Source organism: Ursus arctos, unplaced genomic scaffold, assembly GCF_023065955.2.
Source record: "Ursus arctos isolate Adak ecotype North America unplaced genomic scaffold, UrsArc2.0 scaffold_4, whole genome shotgun sequence".
In the NCBI taxonomy this organism is placed as follows: Eukaryota; Metazoa; Chordata; class Mammalia; order Carnivora; family Ursidae; genus Ursus; species Ursus arctos.
In genome coordinates this window covers 9,207,298-9,229,714 of record NW_026623056.1, presented here as the reverse complement: position 1 = coordinate 9,229,714, position 22,417 = coordinate 9,207,298, and the positions used below count along the sequence as shown (strand labels likewise).

Genomic DNA, 22,417 nt, shown 5'->3' with positions numbered 1-22,417 from the left:
TCACCTGCCAATAGAATCACAATTTCAAATGTGAGACTTTATTGAAGTGGTAAATTAGTGTGAGATAGGATTTTACATCAGTTTATTAGTGTTTACGGTCACTTCAGTTGGCTACTGGTAGTAGAAGCAGCGGAAAGGAAGATCAATTAAGTAGAATTAAGCAGAATCCACTGAAAAGAGTTGTAACTTACAGTGAGCAAGAAAGCACAGAGAATGTCTCTCCTTAAAAACTAAACAACAGATAAAAACTAAGAAGGATAAAACCAAATACACAAACAAAAACTACGTCGTGTATCATGAAAGACAAGTCAGTGGTAAATGTTTCAAAGTCAATTCTACTTTTATATTTTATAGCAAGTAGAATAGAAATTAAGCATTGTTTCTGTACTCTCTACTAAAATTATCAACAAAAGAGAGAGAAAAAGAAAAGACAGTTTTTTAAATTCTACCACTGTACCTTTTATACTCTACCACTCTGCATTTTGGTCAATGTTATGGAATAAATTGTGTCTTCCCAAAATTTATAGGTTGAAACCTAGCCACCAGTGTGACCATATTTATGGAGGTAGGACCTTCAACAAGGTCATTAAAGTTAAATGAGAACATAAGGATGGAGCCCTAATCCCATAGGACAGGTGTCCTCATGAGAAGTAGAGGAGACTCCAGGAATGAGCATGCACAGGGAAAAGACCATGTGAAGACACAGTGAGAAGGTGGCTCTCTGCAAGCCAAAGCCAAGAGAGAGGCCTTAGGAAAAATTTACCCTTCCTGAATCTCATCTTGGACTTCTAGCCTCCAGAATTGTAAGAAAATAAATTTCTGTTCTTTAAACCCCCCAGTCTGTGGTATTCTGTTATGGCAGCCCTAGCAGACTAGGGCTAGTCATTTTAATTCCATTTTTATTCGTATAAAAATAAAATCAAGAAAAAAATTGATTAATAACTCTTGTTATTTGAAAGTCAGGCTTCTAGAAACTCACACATTTGAACCAATTATGCGCTGAGGCTAACATATCTCCTCTGTCTTGACCCTGTAGGGAATAGCGGCATGGTCAGGCAAAATGGAAACCAGCACTGTGGCATTTCGTAGCAACTGTACAAGTACCACGGCAGACACAGCCATGGCAGTTCAGTACCCGTCAACACGAGAGAAAAAGATCAGAAGCGTAATGGAGTTGCACTTGACTTGAGCAAGGAAATGGAAATGGACATCAGTTGTGTGGTTTGAAAAGAGGCATAGGTAGTTCTGGAAAGGAGCAGTGGGTTTATACGCTCAAAGTATTGAGCTTTGACAAGACAGATGGTTAAATGCCTTCAAGATTCTGAGTATATTCAACCTTTTTGCCACTGTTATATAATACATGATTCTGAATTAAACCGATTTCATTGCCTCTTTCCTGTGAATTCCAACATAGCACACATTACATTCACCCCTATATTTTAGCTATTTATGTATGTCTGAGGTTCATGGTAAAGTCATAAGCTCCCAGACAACAGGGGCATTTCATCTACTAATTGTGTTCCCTACAATAACAACAGCAATGTCATACATACACAGTTGGGTTCTTTATAAATATTTATCAGATTATAGAGCTCTGCAACAGACTGGGGGTATTCATAATGATGTAATACTGTAGTCTGGTTCTGGGTTCAATGCTCTAATGAATGCAGCTGAATTAAGATATATGTACTATATTTCCTGGTGGGTAGATCTTGGTATTAAAAAATAAAACATGAAAAATTGTTTAAAAACACTTTATAAAACTAAGGAAATGTTTGCTACTTTTTCTCAGGGACTTAAAAAAATAACAACATGTCTATCCTGTGGACTGTCTTATAATATTGATGCAATCATTTGATTTTGATCAGGTTTGCCAGTGTCTGGCAGGTGCTTCAAAAGTGACATTTAAGAAGAATATAGCTAGATTGACTACTTTCATATGTACAAATGCTTCAGGCTTGCCCAAAATAACCTCTTCGAAATTTCATCACTGTTTACTTGAGACTTACAGAGCACCGACTAATATATGGATGCCTTTTCTAAAGGCAAAATCAATACCTTCTGTGAACTATGAAAGATGATTTCAAAAAATAAAAATGAAACAGCAGTATATATAGAGGGGGATGTGTGTGTTTGTATTGTATCCTAATATTTAAAATTATTATTTGGGGAGAAATCTTACTTTATCTTGAATTCCATAACTGACTTTGCATGAAGACAGTTGTGTTTCATTAACTAAGAGGGCATCAATCTATATATCCTTTATTGTACACTTAAGGATCAATGGAAATTGTTTTCAAGAAAGACTTTTCTTCTAAAAAAGTGGATCTTATGAAGATCTTTTATTTAAATGAGTACCTATATATACATGTGTGTGTGTGTATATATATATATATATATATATATATATATATAATCAGATTGACAGAGAGAGGGAGAGTAAGGACTGAAAATGTTTGTGAATGAGAGAATAATAAAGGTTTATAATGCTCCTTAAACATCGCTACTAAATTAAGTTCATCAAGTTTTGTATAAGATATGGAATAATAAATACTGCTTAGAAGATTTCCATAAGATTAATAATTGAGGTGTGTTGCTACCAGGAAGAGAGTGAAGTGTCAAGTCACAGACTGGAAGAAGATTTCACAATATATAATCGACAAAAAAACTTGAATCGAGAATATATAAAGAATTCTTACATATTGACAAGACGAAGATGAACAATTCTCTTTTTATAGTAAAATTCTTTTTTTTTTAATAGGTAAAAGGCTCAAATGATCCTTTACAGAGGAAGAGATCCACATTATTAATCATCATTAATCATCAGGGAAATTCAAATTAAAACCCCAAAAGATACATACACCAATGTGTTGATACAGGGCAACACATTGCTGGTGGTAGTGTAATTAACACTTTGGACAAATCTTTGGCAGTGTCTACTAAAGTTAATCATGTGCCTACCCAGTTACCTTGTGATTTCATTTCTAGATAAATACCCAAGAAAGATGAGTGCACCCATTCTACCAACACACGAGAATAATCATAGCAACTATATTCATTATAGCTAAAACCTAGAAATAATCATCCAAACCCAAAGGACCACCAACCACAGAGTACATACGAGGGACTTCACACCAGAATCTCTTAGAGACTATGTAGATGAGATTTTAAAATGTAACTAAAAAGTCCATTTATATTAGGTTATTGGATCTTATAAAAAATTCTTAGTTTTATGTAATTGACATACTTTTTGATGTCTATAATGCACATATTAACATTACCATTATAAGTCAAAAAGGTTATTTTACTGTATTTTTGCATAGTAAAATGTAAATAAGAAGTAAATATGAACATGAAGTTAACACTTTTGCAAAGGAAATAGAGAGGTAATTAGGTAATTTATAATTTGAAACTATATTCATTTCTGAAATGGGGATTTTAAGAGAAATATTAATATTTAATTTTTAGTTTTTGGATTAAGATTTTTAATTCTAAAACTTACAAGCTAATTTAAGTGAACTAAGTTTTGGGGGAGAGTAAAAATATTGGTAGCACAAAGGAAGCAGAAATGTAGATTCAAAATATTAACAAAACTAATAGAAAAAAAATCAATCACATAAAGCCTAAGTTCTTGTGTCTTATTTACCATTCAAGGGGTACCTCACTTCCTTTCAGAAGACAAATGAATTTATTAGTTATCAGTGTTATAATTTAGGAAAATTGAGCATTTTTTTGAGACTTTTATCAAGTTATAATGAAAATTTCCAAATAAACACCAATGAAGAGAGAGTAGAACAATTAACTCTCATGTTCCTATTACCTAGCTTTGGTAACCATCAGTTTTTCATTATTCTGTAATTTTTTTTAAGGTCAATCTGTCATGAATTCTAAGAAAAACCTATAGTCGCTGAGCGTTTCTGAATCTTCAAAAGATTCATTCTGTCCACTCAGGATGATTTATTTATTTATTTATTTAAAGATTTTATTTATTTATTTAAAGATTTTATTTATTTATTTTAGAGAGAGAGAGAGAAAGAGAGCACGAGTGAGGGAAAGAGTAGAGGAAGAGGGAGACACAGAATCCCAAGCAGACTCAGTGCTGAGCACAGAGCCTGATGGTGGGCTTGATCTCCGGACCCTGAGATCATGATCGGAGCCAAATCAGGAGTTGGACGCTTAACCGACTGAGTCACCTAGGCACTCCTCCACTCAGGATGATTTAATGCAAATTTAGTAGACTAATTTCAGAGAAATGGCTTCTTTTCTTAATTCAGTGGTTTAATTCCTCTTCCTTTCAAAATCAGAGTACCAAGCTGAAGGAAGAGCTCCAGAAGTAATGTTTTCATCCCAGACACGACTGACTTGCTATCCCTGTCATCTAGATGTTGTAAAACTACTGACACGTGTAACGACATGGACATATTTTAAAAATTTTTTTTTAATTTAAATTCAATGTAGTTAACATATACTGCATTATTAGCTTTAGGGGTAGAATTCAGTGATTCATCAGTTGCATATAACGTCCAGTGCTCATCCCGTCAAGTGCCCTCCTTAATGCCTATCACCCAGTTACCCCATCCCTCCATGCACCTCCTCTCCAGTGACCCTCAGTTTGTTTACTATAGTTAAAAGTCTCTTATGGTTTGCCTCCCTCTCTATTTTTATCTTATTTTATTTTTCCTTCCCCTCCCCTATGTTCACCTGTTTTGTTCTTAAATTCCTCATATGAGTGAAATCATATGGTATTTCTTTCTCTGACTGACTTATTTTGCTTAGCATAATACCCTCTAGGGATGCCTGGATGACCCAGTTGGTTAAATGTCTGCTTTTGGCTCAGGTCATGATCCCAGGGTCCTGGGATAGAGTCCTGCATTGGGCTCTTGCTCGGCGGGGATCCTGCTTCTCCTTCCGCCTGCTTCTTCCCCTGCTTGTGCTCTCTCTATCTCTGACAAATAAAAAAAAAAAATTAAAAACAAAAAACAAAAAACTCTTTTTCCATCCACACAATTGCAAATGGCAAGATTTCATTCTTTTTGATGGATGAGTAATATTCTATAGGAAAAATATATATTTATATATAATACATATATATCACATCATTTCTATTCATTCAGCTGTAGATGGAAATCTGGTTATTGTGGACATTGCTACTATAAACACTGAGGTGCCTGTGCCCTTTCGAATCCCTATTTTTGTATCATTTAGGTAAATACCTGGTAGTGCAAGGTCTGGGTCATAGGGTAGTTCTATTTTCAATTTTTTGAGGAACCTCCATAGTGTCTTCCACAGTGGCTGCACCACTTTGCATTCCCACCAACAGTGTAAGAGGGTTCCCCTTTCAACATGGGCATATTTTAAAAATCATTATGCTAAGGAAAAGAAGACACACAGAAAGGACTATATATCGAAGGATTCTATTGTTTATGCTATTCTGAAAGACAAAACCATTTGGGCAAAAATCAGAGCAGTCTTTGCCAGGAACTAGGAGTAAAGAGAGGACACTGAATGCAAAGGGCTATGAGGGGACTTTTTGGGAATGGAAATACTGTATGTCTTGATTGTAATGGTATTTATATGCTTGTACACATTTGTTAAAATTAATCAACCTGCATACTTAAGAAGGGAGAATTTTATGGGTGTCTGGATGGCTCAGTTGGTTAAGCTTCAGACTCTTGGTTTTGGCTCAGGTCATGATCTCAGGCTTGTGGGGTCAAGCTCCACATGGGGGTCAGTGATCAGCAGGCAGTCTGCTTGAGCTTTTCTCTCTCCTTCTCCCTCTGCCCCTCCCTTTGCTTACATACACACTCTCTCAAATAAATAAGTAAATCTTAAAAAAAAAAAAAAAAAGGAGAATTTTACTGTATGTAAACCATTATTTCAGTTCATCCAGTAAGTCTAACTTAAACAAAAATAATAGCATACCAAGATCTAAAGGACCAAGGACAATGAAACTATCATCTTCCTTAACTGGGATAACACATTTAAAATGAAATTTGAACTGGTATTTGATTTAGGGCAACCATTTCACAGTTTTGTTTCTTATCAACCCATAATCCATTAAAATATCCTATATTTGTCTAGTTGTTTTTTTTTTTAATAAATACAGTACATTGAATACTACATCAGAAACTAATGAGATACTATATGTGGGCTAATTGAATTTAAATAAAAATAAATAAAGAAATAAATAATAAATAAATGCAGTACCGTATATTAATCTTTAAAGATTCCATCTGATATATTTATTTCCACCACATGAACTTAGTGAGATTTTTTTTTTTTATTCTATACATTGTTGTACAGGATTATCTGTATAATCTTATGTCATCCACAATTTAGTCAGCATGCTTTATAAAAAATATTGTTCTTTGCAGGAAAATCATTTTTTATTTGTTTTTGTTTGTTTTACACTAGATTATATGAAATATGTATTTGTATATGGTAACAGAATCTAAGTACACTGATAAAAATATAAAGGTTCTGAAGACTGATAAAATGTCTTTGCAAGTAAAGTTACTTATGTTGTTATAATCAGTTCCTCTAAAAAAAAAAAGATTTATTTATTTATTTATTTGAGGGGGGAGGGGCAGAAGGAGAGGGAGAGAATCTCAAACAGACTCCCTGCTGAGCATGGAGGCTGAAGTGGGGCTTGATCCTATGACCCTGACATCATGACCTGAGCCAAAATCAAGAGTCAGATGCTGAACCAACTGAGCCACCCAAGCACCCCAGTTCCTTTTATTTTTTGAAGGAAACATTTTAAATCTTTTTAAAATGCTACTAGTGTTAAATTATTTTCAATTATATAAATTACTGTGAGGTTTTGTTTCTTTCAGTTCTCTTCACCTTTATATTTTTAAGTGTGTTTATATATTTTGAAGAAAAATGTCTGGTATTAAATAATTGTATGCAAATATATCTTAAATTACTATAGATAGATGATAGATAGATAGATAGATAGATAGATAGATAGATAGATAGATAGATGGATGTTTTGTGTTAATACAATTCAGTGTAGATAGTTAAGTAATTTCCATTTTTTAAAATTGCATATGCTTTTATTTGAATTTGTGATAATCCTACCTTTCTAATTTGTCCTATTGAACACATATACGCTCTCTCTCAACTGAAAGGAAATTTTCCTTGAGTAAATTAGAATTTATATACTAATCCTTAGATTAGTATAGAAACATTTTCAACTATCGAACAAAAAGATTCCTCCCCCAAGCAGATAAGTGTGTACCTCTTCCACGTCGCTATTCATTACTGATAAACCATGCTGTACTTTTAGATAATTAGGTTTCAATGCTAATATTTTACATTTCTCTGTTATAAGATGTGCAAAGATATTTTAAAAAGCAGTATATTCTCAGACATGTCTATAGATAGATATTTCTCTAGATTTAATAGTCCTTAGTAGTTTGTTGTTTCTATTTGCTTGTGAATTCCAATGATTACTTATCTTCCAAAGTTCTCAATATATAAACATTGTAACATGAGAGAAGGAAAAGACAAATTTTAAACTAACCCTCCCCAGTTGCCGGATACTTGAGCTCATCCAGGACACTTCTTCCTGATCACTCACTCGTGCAGAAATATCTCAACTGTCTAAGAAAGACATCTGCAGCTGATTTTCTTCTTTGGGTTTTTTTCCCAGGCAGGTAAGAGGTCATAGAATGCAAAGCAGTACAAAGCACATGAGGAATTCGCTTACAGAACTGGATATAATTTAGGGCATGCACGCTGGGGTTTGGCTGATCTCAAATGTACAGATTTATCTATTTCATCTCTCATAATGTCTTCTTTATTATACTACATATGGAAATGTCAATGAAAACTATTAAACTAGAAAATACTTTATGAAAGTCATAAAATGTTAGTTTGCATTACATTTCAATCAGGCATTATGGCTAAACTAAAGCACTGTTCATTACCTAGTTCAGTTTCTGTGATACTCACTGGAAACTCTGTGGGCATCTAAAAGGTCATTTCTAATATACACCAATAACCCTTCGGGTTGGGAGAAAACCACCTCCCAGTGGCGACATTATTATTTTCATTCTGAGAAATAACACATATCATTTTATCTGTAGTATAAGTCATAAAAATAATGCAAAATAAAAAGGAACTCAACTAATGAACAGGAAAGATATTCTGAAAAACTTTTTGAAACAGGCCAGAAGTGACTAAGTTTTTTTAAAGATTTTATTTATTTTTATTTATTTATTTATTTATTTATTTATTTATTTGAGAGAGAGAGTGAGTGAGATCGAGCAGAGGGAGGGACAGGCGGAGCTCAGAGCCTGACTTTAGGATTTACCTCAGGACCCTGAGATCACGGTCTGAGAGGAAATCAAGAGTCGGATGCTTAACAACTGAGCTACCCAGGAGCCCCCAGAGTGACTAAAGTTAAAAAAAATAAATAACTAGTGAGACATTATCACAAACTACATGATTTTTTTTCAGGTTACTCTATTGGAAAATGCATGCTATCTTTTCCTTAAGATTTTTCAAATAATATTTTCGAAGTATCTTGGAATTAGTTATCACCATATTCTAGAAAGTGGACACAGATCCTGCTTTTAGGGGGCTTACAGTGTTATTGAAAAGATAGGGCAGGTCTCAAATTTGCTCAAAACATGAGTGAGGGGGAAGAAATCTAAAAGTAACCAAGTTTACCAAAAAATGTCAAGATTAACAGAATTGGGAACTTGAGAAATAAATTCGATTTTTAAGAAATAAATTTACATTTCTACATACGTTCTCTGTGACTGTAAAATTCTATCTGCAACTATCACCATAGCAAGGTCAGAATTGCAGAACACAAGGAACTGGTTAAAGGAATATTGATAAAAAATATGCAATACATTATTTCTTAAAGCATAGATGGTTTGTGCCAATTAAAAATAAACGAGAACATCAAGACATGCCAAATTATAGAGAAATAGGCTGTTTGCATCACCATTTTATTAAAAAGTAGTTCATCTTACCTCTATGACCAGTTGCCGAAGAGATGGTGAAGCTATGGAATGTAGACTTGAGTTACCCCTTATGGGACTGTGGAGACTAACGTAAGCCACAACATTTCTCTGCAGAACCTTCTTGAAATCCTGAAACCAAAACAACAACAACAACAAAAAACATTAAATAAAAGTAACAGATTTTAATTTATCAGTTATGTGTTGAATGATAAACTCTTCCTACTTAAAATCATTACATTATACAACTACTGTTTCAAAAAATGTACTCTATTAGAGTGTACAAAGGTCATAAAAGGATTTTATATCAAGGGACTAAGGAGTTATATATCACACATGACAAAATATTTTTAAGCATGTTCCTGAAAAAAGTCAAATCTTAAAAGAAAATGTTCTTAAATGGTTAACATGGTTTAAGATTCAACTTTAGTGTACAGATAGAAAAGTTTACTCTAACCGCAGTGCTTAATTTTATAGTTACTGAATTAGAGAACAGACATGGGTAAACTGCTTTGGTGATTAATCGAACTAGGCCTTTCCTTTGAGACAGTGAGCTAATTTTTACAAGAAGTAGCTCTTTATCCTAAGCAAAATGGGGCATAATACACATTTGTCCCTGCACATATTACCTGAAATAAAACCTGGTACATTTTATGCACAGGAGTAGCATAAAACGATTTCAGCCGAACAGTTTTTCTACTTCTCTGATGATCCCAACCCCCAAAACTGAAGACAATTGAGCCTATTAATACGGTGCTAAGAAGGCCTGCTGTTATATTCCTCCTTTTTTGCACAAATACTTAATGACTAACCATCATGGTGACAATTCTATAGAAATGACCTAAAAACGGTCCTACTTCATGTCTTGGGACCTTACCTTTCTTCCTCCAACACTATGACATGGAAGACTGCAAGAGCCAGTCTCCCTAGCAAATCAGTATGTGACTCCATTTTAGGTTGAAAATTCAGCTAGACCTCTGTAAGAGAGGTGAAGACATTTCATGTAAAATTAATAAATATTTTAAATGGACAGGGATGATGAACTGAAGCTTAAATTCTCTGCTTTGCACATACTATTGTTTTTAAAGAAAACGTCCCTTTAAAAAAAAAAATGTCCCACAAGTGCTGTGGCAAAACAGCTTCTATTTACACACTAGCACATAGACACTGTATATATGTCAGTCCGTTTAACACTCATGAGAACCTCACATTATAATACGTGTGGGGGAATCAAGTCTTGGAGGAGTTAATCTCACCTAAGACCACAACTTTTTATGGTAGAAAGAATTAGAAGTCAGACTTTCTGACTGTAAAATCTGTGGTATTTCCACAGTCGCCTGTGAAAAATGAAGAATCTTCAAAAGAAGAAATGGTATTTTTCATGTAGCAAACGGTACTATTTTATTTAGAAATGGTACTAATTATTTAGTAAAATGTGATAATTTTCCTCAAGGATCAAGATCAGTATTCAGTCACTTCTATAATAACTCTATCACTATAAATTCCAGTTTTAAGTTGATTGACCAATATCACCCAAACTTTTAAATTACAACTATGGGTTTCAAGGGTTTCCTGTGCAAGCAACATTAAATAGGGCAATATGACATGTCAACAAGTGCTTTCTTCACTCATCTTCACTAGGAAATCTGTTCAGAGCATACATTAATTTCAGCCTAAAAGAAAATGTTTCGTTCTCAGGAGTAGAGTTGGTAAAAGTAGACAGAACAGGAAATTAATCGTTTTCTGAATTCCTTCTAAACCAGAGAGTTACAAAATGGCTCCATGAACAGTATTGTAATAATCTTCTGAGATATAGTAATTTTATATAGTGTGCTTTATAAGCCAATAATCAAATCTATAGGTTATTCACCATTTTTTTCACTCATGTATCTTTGCCTACCTAGTCATGGAAAAAAACAGAAAGTGACTGAACTGATAATTAGTTGCCAAACATGCCTACATACATAAATATAATTCTGAAATACTAAAATCAGCCCAGATCACAAATATACTCCCCAAATTGCTTTTTAACTTGTTTATGCCTTTAAAGTAAGTAATTTGGAATAGAAGTCTGAGAGGTTGGTTCAGCTATTACATTTTCCATCTAACTTAAATTTGTCAATTTAAAAAGATTCTTTCAGCAATAGAATTTATTTATTTGAATTAGTTCTTTTGAATATAGAACAAATATTCACACAACTAATTTGAGTATGAAAAATATTCTCACTTGCAACATGTATATCTTAATAAATTTTACACTAAAATTTCTCCATTTTTAAGTTTTCTTTTTCTTCAAATTAAAAAAGACCCTTGCTATTTCCTTTTGTGTATCTTTTTGATATTTTCATTGAAATCAATAGACATTTTATCTTTTTTTTTCTTGAGTACTTAAATAAAAAATGAAATAGGAGAATTTCCCATTAGATATTTAGGGTTTTTTTTTTTTTTTTTTCCTCCAAAGCCGAGACAGTAAATAAACTAGAATATCAAATAGCTTTATTTTCCTAGATAAAATTGTATAGATTTTTCCTACCTTTTTACATAACCCTCTTTAAAAAATCATAAAATAAATAGCATATCTAAGAGTTTTTAAATGTTTTCAAAGTTTTTAATATGGCATCAATCCAATTATCTGTTGATATATCCCATTAAAAATACAGTGCATCTGTGAAACACAGACCTATCAAAAGCATTTGAAACTTAAACATACCAGTGGTATTCTAACTATCACCCACTGCATGTTAGATTTCATTTAGACAAAGCCTTCCTAAGGTAGTATAGGTAGGCAGGTAGGTTAATAAATAAATTTGTAGGAAAGAAGGAACAGAGAGATGGAGGCATAGGAATAGAAGAAGGATGGAGTAGAGGGAGTGAGAAGGAAGGAAAGCACTATTTTGAGGCCAATATACATATTGTATAGCTATGGTATGATGCTAAGGTCGTAGATATTTAACATAGGAGACTGTTTCCTAATTTCAGATAATTGCCAGAAAGTTAAAAAAAAAAAAAAAGTAAGTGCATATTGGCAGAAAGTTAAAAAAAAAAAAAAAAGTAATTGTATGCATCACCTGATCTTTTCTTGTCCAGTAACTCAACGTGTCTAAGGAGAAACACAATAACCAGGTAAAAACAATTGTGGGTATATCAGAGTCTGTAGGTCTGGTAGCAACAAGAGTAAGACAGTTGCAGCTCATACACAATTCACTGGGGTCTAATTCCCCCTCATTCTTACAGGTGATCTCAGCAAGTTGGCAGATAGAACAACTTGTCTGAAAGGCACATTCTTATCCCTGGTTTCAACAACTTTATTTTGTCAACTTTAGTCAAAAAGAGAGAGAGAGAGTGCTTGACAGCAGGAAAAGCACAGTAATTAATGTACATTTACCTCTCCCCATTCATAGGAGCCAATATTGCCAAAAGCTGTTCCTCCCCATGAACAGAAAACAATTGTGCGGTCTGGTCTCCACCCTTTCTTAACTCTTAACATCAAGGCCCGGATAAAAGCAGTGATGATGGCAGTGCTGCTGGCCCATTCTTGTCCGTAAGAACCATAGGCGGTGTGATGGTGGCTGCCAACTATGATATACCGGTCTGGAAATGGAAGGAAACGAGGGCCATTAAAACAAAATGTAGCACGAGAGACTATGGACTCTGAGAAACAATCTGAGGGCTTCAGAGGGGAGGGGGGTGGGGGAATGGGATAGGCTGGTGATGGGTAGTAAGGAGGGCACGTATTGCATGGTGCACTGGGTGTTATAAGCAACTAATGAATCATCGAACTTTACGTCAGAAACCAGGGATGTACTGTATGGTGACTAACATAATATAATAAAAAAACATTAAAAAAAAATGTAAACCTTCACAATAAATTTAATGACATTTACATAATCCTGTTGCACAACTGAGCAACAATTATGTAAAATTGTCCTAATAATTAAGACTACTTTAACATTTTTCACCCACTGTCTTGATTCACACATCTGCATATATCAAAGCAGAGGCAGCTGCTGAACTCAATTATGATTCCAAAGCTTAGATCCATATTACTGTCCTTTGCAACATGCATATTAATTAATGAAGTATACAAATATGCCACAATGAAACCTTTATCTAACATTTTTCCAGAAACAGAGTGGGAAGTGCCCTGTAAACAATGTGTGTATGCTCAGTAAATATTAACGAACTATTAATACATATGAGGAAGCAGTTATTCAGTAGCTGTAAATATTAAATAATGTGGTAGTCATATATGGAGTTCGAAATAAATGAAGTATTTAGGGAATTAATTACAGCTTCCGACCTAGAGTTTTAGCTCCTCTCATTTCCCCGAAGGAAAAAAAAATCAACATCAAAAGTCATCCAACTACTGTGAAAGTTTTCTTTTCACATTCTTTCATAGACTCATACAAAATCCATTAGACACAACATAAAAAGATCTCCATGACACGTGGATGGGGACTGATCCATGTACATTACCGACTATTGTCAATAATAAGGTAGAATAAAACTCTATCTCCAGAATTTCCTCTGATTTTGTTGCCACTGAATGTTCCTGGTATAGAACTGTATTTATTTCACCAAGTAGTCCTATACATCTGTGTAAAAAGACTTCTTCTCTGAGTGTCATTTTATTCAGAAATGTCCCATAGCTCAATGGTGCAGACTTTGAAGCCAGCCTGCTTGGGCTTGCGTCCAGGCTATTCAATTTACTAGTTGTGTGACCTTGGAAAGCTTATCTAAGCTCTTTATGCCTTGACTTCTTCACGTATAAAATGAAAATACAAATACCACATACATCATTCACTTGCTTTGAGTTTTAAATGAGTCACTAAGTGTAAGGCACCTTGAACAGTGTCTGACACATCATCAGTACTACCTGTGTGTGGAGTAAATGAATTACTCCTTTACTTCATGGCATCAGAAAGCTATTGGATGGGAAATCATTGTGTGAAGTTATTTTAGCTTTCCACACTGATTTTAGAACCAGCAATGAATTTGATCTGCTAACATTTTATCAAAATTTAATTAATGGCATATACAGAGTGGTTGCAAATGTTGAAACTCAGGGAATTTATTTACTCATCTCTCAGATATGTGTGAAAGTTCTGCTTGGGATTATCTGTATTCTAGATAAATGATATCCAAAGCCTTAATGATGGTTTCTAATTTTCAGAGTCATTAAATAGGAAAATCATGTGAATGAACAGCCAATATTTTTGCGTAGAATTCAAATAAACAAAATTTGGGAAGCTTTGCTTATTATACACTGAAGAATACTACTGGTAAATTGATTTTAAGAAATTGATTTTTTTCTATATTGAATTTCAGTTAGGAAAGCTCTTTTACCCTCAAGCTAGCATAGTTTTGTACAACTTGGCTTTTCCGTAAAAACTAGTAAATGTAGCAATGATGATAAATATTTCTGGCGCTTCAATTAGAGATTCTTATGATGGAAATTTGTTGAAATAGTTAAAATGCAACCACGACAAGTTCCAAACCCATTCATATCTTGTATTTAAAGACATTAAAATCAGAGGTTGTTCAACATTGCTACTGTAAAGAAATCAGAGAAAATATGAACCTTCCATAAATTTTCTAAGAGTTGGCTGGCAAGAAACTTGGGGAGATGTAAAACTTGATCTCAAATTCTCTGGGTTATCAATTACAGGGTCAACTTGACTAAAGTTGTGGAGAAAAATAATTCTCCAAGGAGAACTGGAGTAAATATCCCAACCAAATCAACAGAAGCGGCCCAAGTATGCGGACAAGACTCCGCAGTCTCCCCTGTACACCGAGCACTCAGACAGCAGGAGGTGGCTCGGCCTCACAATGCATTCGGAAGCGTCGCTATGAATCTCTCAATTAATATACGTGCTGGTTAGTTTTACTTTTTTAGCCTGCATGATATCACCTGATGACACCATGAACATCCCAGAGCGAGGTGTAAAATTATTTAAAGTTTAGCTGGGTGATCGTTTTCATAAGCATCTTCAAAACCTAAAGCCATGCAGACATTAGGCAGAACTACAGGGGACCAAGGGTCGGAGACAGAACATAGATTACCACTGAAAGATTAGATTTTGGAGATAAAAACTTCTATTATTTTTTTAAGACAACATTAAAACTAAAATATTTTCTTTTTTAAAAGGTCCTTTCTTGAGAAAAGTCAAAATCCCAGGGGTTGTGCTACAGTGAAGAATAAACAAACAAAAAAAAACATTGGTTTTTGTAGCTTTTTTTCGTGAGGCACATGCCAATTTCACAAATCTAAACTGTTTTCTCATTTTTGTTTTGCTCTTTTTTTTCCCTTATACTCTCTACTTTGATTTATTTTCGAAGAGCGTAAGAAAGAGAACGAAGACCTACTTCTCGTTTTCATACTCACTCACTCTCAGCGTGGTAAAGTAGGAAATGCCTTTAATTATGCTCTTATATTGTTATACAGCATTTTCTGGTGATGGTTTAATAGATTATAAATACATATAGAATCTCAGCCCTACTTACCTGGAAATGTCAAGCCCTTTAAATATCCAACAACATTAGTAACTGTTTTGAATTTTGTAACTGTCTGAACTTGCATGCTGACAATTCTTTCATCTGAAAAAAAAAATTAAGATACTTGTTTTTCTAAATTCTGTTGTTTTTTTCTTAAAACATCCATATTAGTTTATCTAATATCATTAACAAAAGAATTCCAAACATTGAATTTTTCTAGAAAACCCAAGTTACGCCTTTTGACAAATATCTTTTGAAGACTTTGTGTAGACTCTATTTTAGGAACTTGTTATACAATGATGACTAAGTTACCCCTGCTGGCCTCCCAGAGCTGCAGAGCTATAAAGAGCCAGTTCTAAACTCCACATTCAGAGCTCCAGGGAAGTTCAACATGAGAGCACACACAAGACCCCGGGGAGAGGTGGACAACTCCTATTTTTAAAAAAATACGTATCAGATAAAAATACTTCCAAAGAAATTTAAGTACTCTCCTACCTTCAGAAAAAGAACATGTGGAAGCTAATTTAATCTTTCCTGTAGGACTCATTATTACCTTATCACATTGAAAACTATAAAGACATACAGAAATTAAAAGAATAAAGATTTCTAAAGCTGTGCATAGTTCTAAATATTTCAGTCTTCATTTTTACGTGTGTTGGTTGGTTTCTCACCTCTGTTCTAAATCTCCACCAAATAGCTCTGCCCCTTTGAGCGCTTGTATTCCTATGCCTGATATTCAAAAATTTTGACAACAAATAAGGCAAAGACACCAATCCGGAGATCCTTCAGTCACAGTCCTAAAGCGTCTTTGAGGGCCTTTAGGGATGACATGTATGAATTCTGTATTTGACGGATCCTGGGAAGTCTGGGGGTAGGGGGCTTCGAGGAGAGGTTCAAGGGCAGCCAGAAGGTTCTCTTGGTGGGGGGTGGGGTGGCAATTGAAAGCAGCTAATGCAAAGTAGCTGCACTATACTGACAGGCCTTCAAATGGTACTTTTCTACTAGATGAAAATTGTTACAATAAATAAGCTGCTTCTTTCCTTGAATGTACCCTTTCTAACAATTTAAATGGGAAATCAGTATCCTGACTTTGTTAAAATTAAAACTAAAATAGGAGTAAAAAGGCCATGAGAGAATGCCTGAGCACCTCGTATATGAGAAACGGAAATCTGCTTAGAGCCCGAGTATTGTGGTTTTATTTTAGGTGCTATGCATTTGTGCTCGCTTTAGAGGAATATACTTGGTTTTTTACAGCAGTTTCAGATTTACAGAAAAATTGATCAGAAAGCACAAAGTTCCCAAATGTCCAATCTCTCTCCCCTGCTTCTATTAACATCTTTCATTAGGGTGATCTATTCATTATTATTGATAAGCCAACATTAATACATAATTATTAACTTAAGTCCATAGTTTACATTAGGCTTCACTCTGTGTTATACATACTATGTATACTGACAAATGCATGAGGGCCTGTGTCCAACGTTACAGTGTCATACAGGATAGTGTCATTGCCCTTCAAACCCCCTGTGCTCTACCTTTTCATCCTTCCCCTACTCCCTCCTTATTGAATCTCGGGCAACCACTGGCCTTTAAATTTCTCCATAGTTTTCCTTTTTCCAGAACCTCATATAGTTGGACTCATATGTTTGTTTTTTGTTGTTTTGTTTTGTTTTAAGGTTTATTTATTTATTATAGATAGATAGCAAGGGGGAGAGGCAGAGGGAGAGGGAGGAGAGAATCTTAAGCAGATTCCCCATTGACACAGACCCCAACACTGGGCTGGATCTTGCCACCCTGAGATCATGACCTGAGCCAAAATCAAGAGTTGGATGCTTAACCAACTGAGCCACAGAGGCTCCCCTCATATGTTTGTCTTCAATGTTTAATTGCCTGTTGTATATTGGTTCCTAATAGTCCAGACAGGTGAACTTAAGAGACTCATTACTTTATAGTTGTCAAAAATCTTTCCAGACTATTTTCGAGTGAGATGTGGATGAAAAAAAAAAATTCTCTGATTTTGTAAGACTCTTTTTTCTCCCCCTAATTCAGAAGTGAGAAAACCTTACAAGATATACACATCTGCAACGTTCTGCTTGGAATATTACCTTGCACTAATATAGTGTCTTACAACCTGTAATAATAGACATTTTCACATGTATACACTAAGTCTCATTGGATCTCACTGATTCTTGAAACAACCAACTGAAATCGGTTCTATTATTTTTTATTGAATAAAACACATGGGGCAGAATTGGAACTCAAACTCAGGTCTTCATATAAATAACATTTTTAGCTAAACAATAAAGTCTCACTCTAAGCCTCCATTTCTCTCATTATGAGATATTCTTGAGGAAACGACATTGCATCTTGAGTTTCTTGAGGAAACTATAGTGTGTCTTCTGTCTACAAACATCGTATGTCTCACTATCTCAGTTGTTCTTTAGGTCTTTTTTTTTTTTTTAAGATTTTATTTATTTATTTGACAGAGAGACAACCAGAGAGAGAGAGAGCACAAGCAGGGGGAGTGGGAGAGGAAGAAGCAGGCTCCCAGCGGAGGAGCCCAATGAGGGACTCCTTTCCGGAACGCCGGGATCACGCACTGAGCTGAAAACAGGCGCTTAATGACTGAACCACCCGGGCACCCCGTTTTTTAGGTCTTTTAATGAAGTTTTATATTTTGCTCCAGAGAAGTTTTGCACACCTATTATTAAATTCATTTTGATGATTTTCCTGCTATGATAACAACATCTAATATTTATAACTTTTATGCTATTTAATTTCTTACCTTGGTCTTACAATGAGCCTTCTTGTTAACCTCCTATAGGATGTAATAGTTGATCTACAGAGTTTTTATTTTTGTTAGTTTCAAATTAGACAATTACTTACCAAGAAAAGAGAGTTTTGTTTATTCCTTTCAAATTCTATAACTTTCAACTATTGCTCCTATCATCTTGTGTAGGACTACCAGCGCAGTGTGGAATAAAAGCAATGAGAGCCGTATTCCTTGGTCCTTGCTTTGTGTTCTTCACTTTGAAAAGAGTGTTTCTGAGATTTTGTTTTTTAAAGGAAAAAACAAACCAACAAGCAAACAAACCATGTTTGCTATAGGTTCCTGGAAAACTCCCTTTCAGATTACGGAAGAACACTTCTGTTCCTACTTTGCAAAGAGATTTTATCCTAAACAGATGTTAAATCATCTTTAGAGATAATCTTAAGGCTTTTCACTTGACTGTGTTAAAAAATGCATAGATGGGCGCCTGGTGCCTCGGATCTGGATTATACAACCTCACAAATATTTAGGGGTATTTGCTTCTCCTGGATTTTCTAGGAGTTTATATGTAGCAAGGGATTATCCATTTTATAAAGGAGTGCTAGAATTCATACATAAACTATTTGGTTCTCATATTTTGTGTGGGGGATGGGGAAGGAGGGTACATTATCATTTAATGTATATTTTCATTTCATTTCATTAATATTTTAAAATAAATATTAATGGTTATAAATAAATTCAGATTTTTAACATGTTTATTTCTTCTGAATTTATTTGCACTTAGTTGTTCATTCTATTCTTGTGCCTCCAACAAAAAAAAGAAAGTCACTGTCATATATCTGTTTTTTGTCCTCTTTTTTAACATTAACTCACTCATCTTTTTATTTCTTCTCCTTTATCAGTTTTCCTAGGAGTATCTAATTCATTAGTATTTTCAAATGGAATTTGTAGATCCTCGTTATATATTTTTTCCACTTCAATATTATGTTCTATGCTTACATTACCTGTGTTCAATTTTACCTGGATGCATTTAAGGCTACGGATTTTTTATATAGGTGTAGTATATTAATTTTGACATTATTATCTTACATTCTAAATTTTATAATTTTTACTAGCATTCTTTCTTTTTAAACACTATCCTTAGTTTGCAAGTTATTTTTTAAAGATTCTTTTATTTATTTGGAGAGAGAGAGTGAGCAGGGGGGAGGGGAGAGGGAGAGGAAGAGAGAGAATCTCAAGCAGACCCCTGCTGAGCCCAAGGCCCGGCTCGATTTCAGGAGCCTGAGATCACGACCTGAGCCAAAACAAAAGTCAGTCACTTAGTCGACAGAGGCACCCAGGCACCCTCCTATCATTCTTTCTATAATATATATAATATATTAGTTCAAATAATTTTTTAAGTATCCAAATACAAGATGTATGTTACTATTGATATTGAACTTAATTATGGACAGAAAAGCAAGGTCTGTAAGCTGTTGATTCTATGATATTATGTGAGGTTTGTTTTGTGGCCCTATAGGTTCTTACATCTGATAGAGAATATACATTTTATTTTTTATTTTTTTATTTTTTTAAAGATTTTATTTATTTATTTGACAGAGACAGAGACAGCCAGCGAGAGAGGGAACACAAGCAGGGGGAGTGGGAGAGGAAGAAGCAGGCTCATAGCGGAGGAGCCTGATGTGGGGCTCGATCCCATAACGCCGGGATCACGCCCTGAGCCGAAGGCAGACGCTTAACCGCTGTGCCACCCAGGCGCCCAGAGAATATACATTTTAATAAAATGTTTCATACAAAAACATGCATTCCGTATTACATGAGTGAAGCATTTCATATATATGTCCAGTAGATCAACCTGGAAAACTGTATGGCTATAACTTTATTAATTATTTAATATTTAATATTTAATTAATATATTAATTATTTAATAATTGCCTGTTGATTATTGAGACATGTTTAAGTTTCCCATATGATCTGTCTTTATCAATTGTCCTGGCAATATCATCAAATTTTTCTTTGCATATCTTTAGACTAGTTTCATGCGTTCAAGTTTGGAGTTGCTATAGCTTTCTGATTTCTATACAGAATGTGTAGAACAATTATTCTTTACATCTTCTCTAGCCCAATGTTTTTCCTAAACTCTTCCTCCCCATCATCCCCCTGATATTCATAAAATTATTCCATCTTGCTTTTGCTTAGTATTTCTCCAATATATATTTTCCCAGCATTGCATTTACTTTTGCCAGGCATCCCAGGGGCCTCTCTGGCTTGGGGACAATGTTTATGCAAATTTCTTGGCTTGCAGTTTCTGTACTACAATAGTAGTGGAAATTCTGAGCTAGAGTTTTTGATTTCTAAATACAGATTTTTATTTTTCCTTCAGAGCTCAGACAGAAGAATGCTTTCCTCCACCAGTGGGTGAGTTCCTTTCTAGTCTTCCCGCACTTACGTAGGAATGCTAGTTAAAACTGCCTGCTCCCTATAGGCACACAACTATGTCTTCTGTGTTCATGTACGGTGATATTCCCACTCTAATTTAACAGAATCCATAACTTCCCAATACCAGGCAACCACAGGGGAAACTCTTTTGCTAATTTCTCTAATTTTTTGTTCCATCTTCATTTTTGCTTCTGGATATTCGACTCTCTTTTTTAATAGCTGCTTTTTAAAATGCTTTTTCTTCTATTTCATAGAGTCCTCAACATTTGTATGGAAGCATTTCATATATTTTTTACTGCCCTCTTTACATCTTAAAGTCTAAGATTCCGATCTAGAAGATATGCAGAGATCTGAATAAGTGAAGACAATCTTTTGCTCAGAGGAGGATGCTATATTTACATAGGATCCTCCCAAATGATGGAAGGAACTTCTTAGGTATCATTGCACAAGGACCATGCAGACATAATGATATCTAATATAGCAAAAATAACTTTTTCATCTATTTATTTGTACCCCCATACATGATATTGATCCTAATACATATTATTTTATAATATTTCATGCCCATATCTGAAAACAAATATGCAGAGTCTGTTTCCCTTCGTGAAAAGCAGCACCATGATCACACTTGCACTTTCAACACGAATGTCAGCAAAACTCTGGATAAACTCTCATGACACATCTATTGTTGTTGGCATTGCTAAGTTAAATAACCCATTGATAAGGCTTTATTACTCTTCATAGCAATAACAATTGCAATCCTGTAGTTTGGAATTTATTCTACAAGAATAATTGAATTCTTCCCAGTATAATCTATAATAGCAATTACAAAAAATAGCATAAATATCCCAAACAGGGAAATGACATAGAAAATTGCAATAAAATGAGTGCCTGTTAAAATGGAAAAATAATATGTAGAGACATGGGTACCCTATACATGAAAAAAACAGAATACCAAGAGACTAATAATGAGTGAACTTAGGTAAAAATGTGTGTTTGCAGACAAAATATTAAAAAGGAGAGATAAATAAATGAAACAAAAACTGAGTTAGGAAGGCTTCCCAGGGTCTGCTTGGGTGAAATACTGTTGTAAAAAGGCTTGAACAAACCTGAACCCTTGGACATTTATTCTTCTTCTCCAGTTCCCAGGAGTGATGGGAACTAAAACCTAAGGAGACCATCTTCTTCTATTGCCCCACCTTATAACACCAAATCCCTGAAAACTGAGGCTACCTGGGGAACTGTCAGAAAATGAGAGAGGTTTAGACTAGTTCCATGGTATCTGGGGACACAATGACACCCTTTATGCAAACCCAGAAAGATATAAATTGGGGTCTGACTCCAGCTCTGCCCTCCTAGAAATCATAAGAGGGTAACTAATACTTCCAGAACAACATAAACTTCCAGACTGAATACCTAGATATCTAGTTGCGAGGTCCACAACCACACAAAAGAAACATAATGAACATATATGCTATCCAAAGTAAATATATTGAAACATACAACACATGAATTTAAAAGCAAGCATTATAATTAAACACAAGAACAGAAGGGGATCCATTAGCAAAAAGAAACAACCAGAAAACATTTGAAAAAGAAGAAATAATCAGTAGGGAAATATAATAATTGAAAGAAATATGACAGATAGAATGAGTAGATAGAAATGGTAAGTAATAGATATAACTGACAATTGAATTTAAGAGCTATATCACATGAGCAATTTTTCCAGCAACCA

General features: G+C 34.5%; 1 protein-coding gene across 8 annotated transcripts in view; it reads right to left on the bottom strand.

Moving 5' to 3' along the window:
• NAALADL2 (N-acetylated alpha-linked acidic dipeptidase like 2) overlaps positions 1-22,417 on the bottom strand; it is a 1,320,052-nt gene that overhangs the window by 286,675 nt on the left and 1,010,960 nt on the right. For all 8 annotated transcript variants that reach the window (XR_003316023.4, XM_057306508.1, XM_057306509.1 and 5 more), the window contains 3 exons: positions 15,483-15,575; positions 12,364-12,569; positions 8,991-9,110 (listed from right to left, as the gene is read on the bottom strand). Coding sequence is in view for 7 of the 8 variants with exons in the window: in XM_057306508.1 (XP_057162491.1) it covers positions 8,991-9,110; positions 12,364-12,569; positions 15,483-15,575 (419 nt within the window). In the remaining variant the exon portion in view is untranslated. The remainder of the gene's footprint in view (positions 1-8,990; positions 9,111-12,363; positions 12,570-15,482; positions 15,576-22,417) is intronic.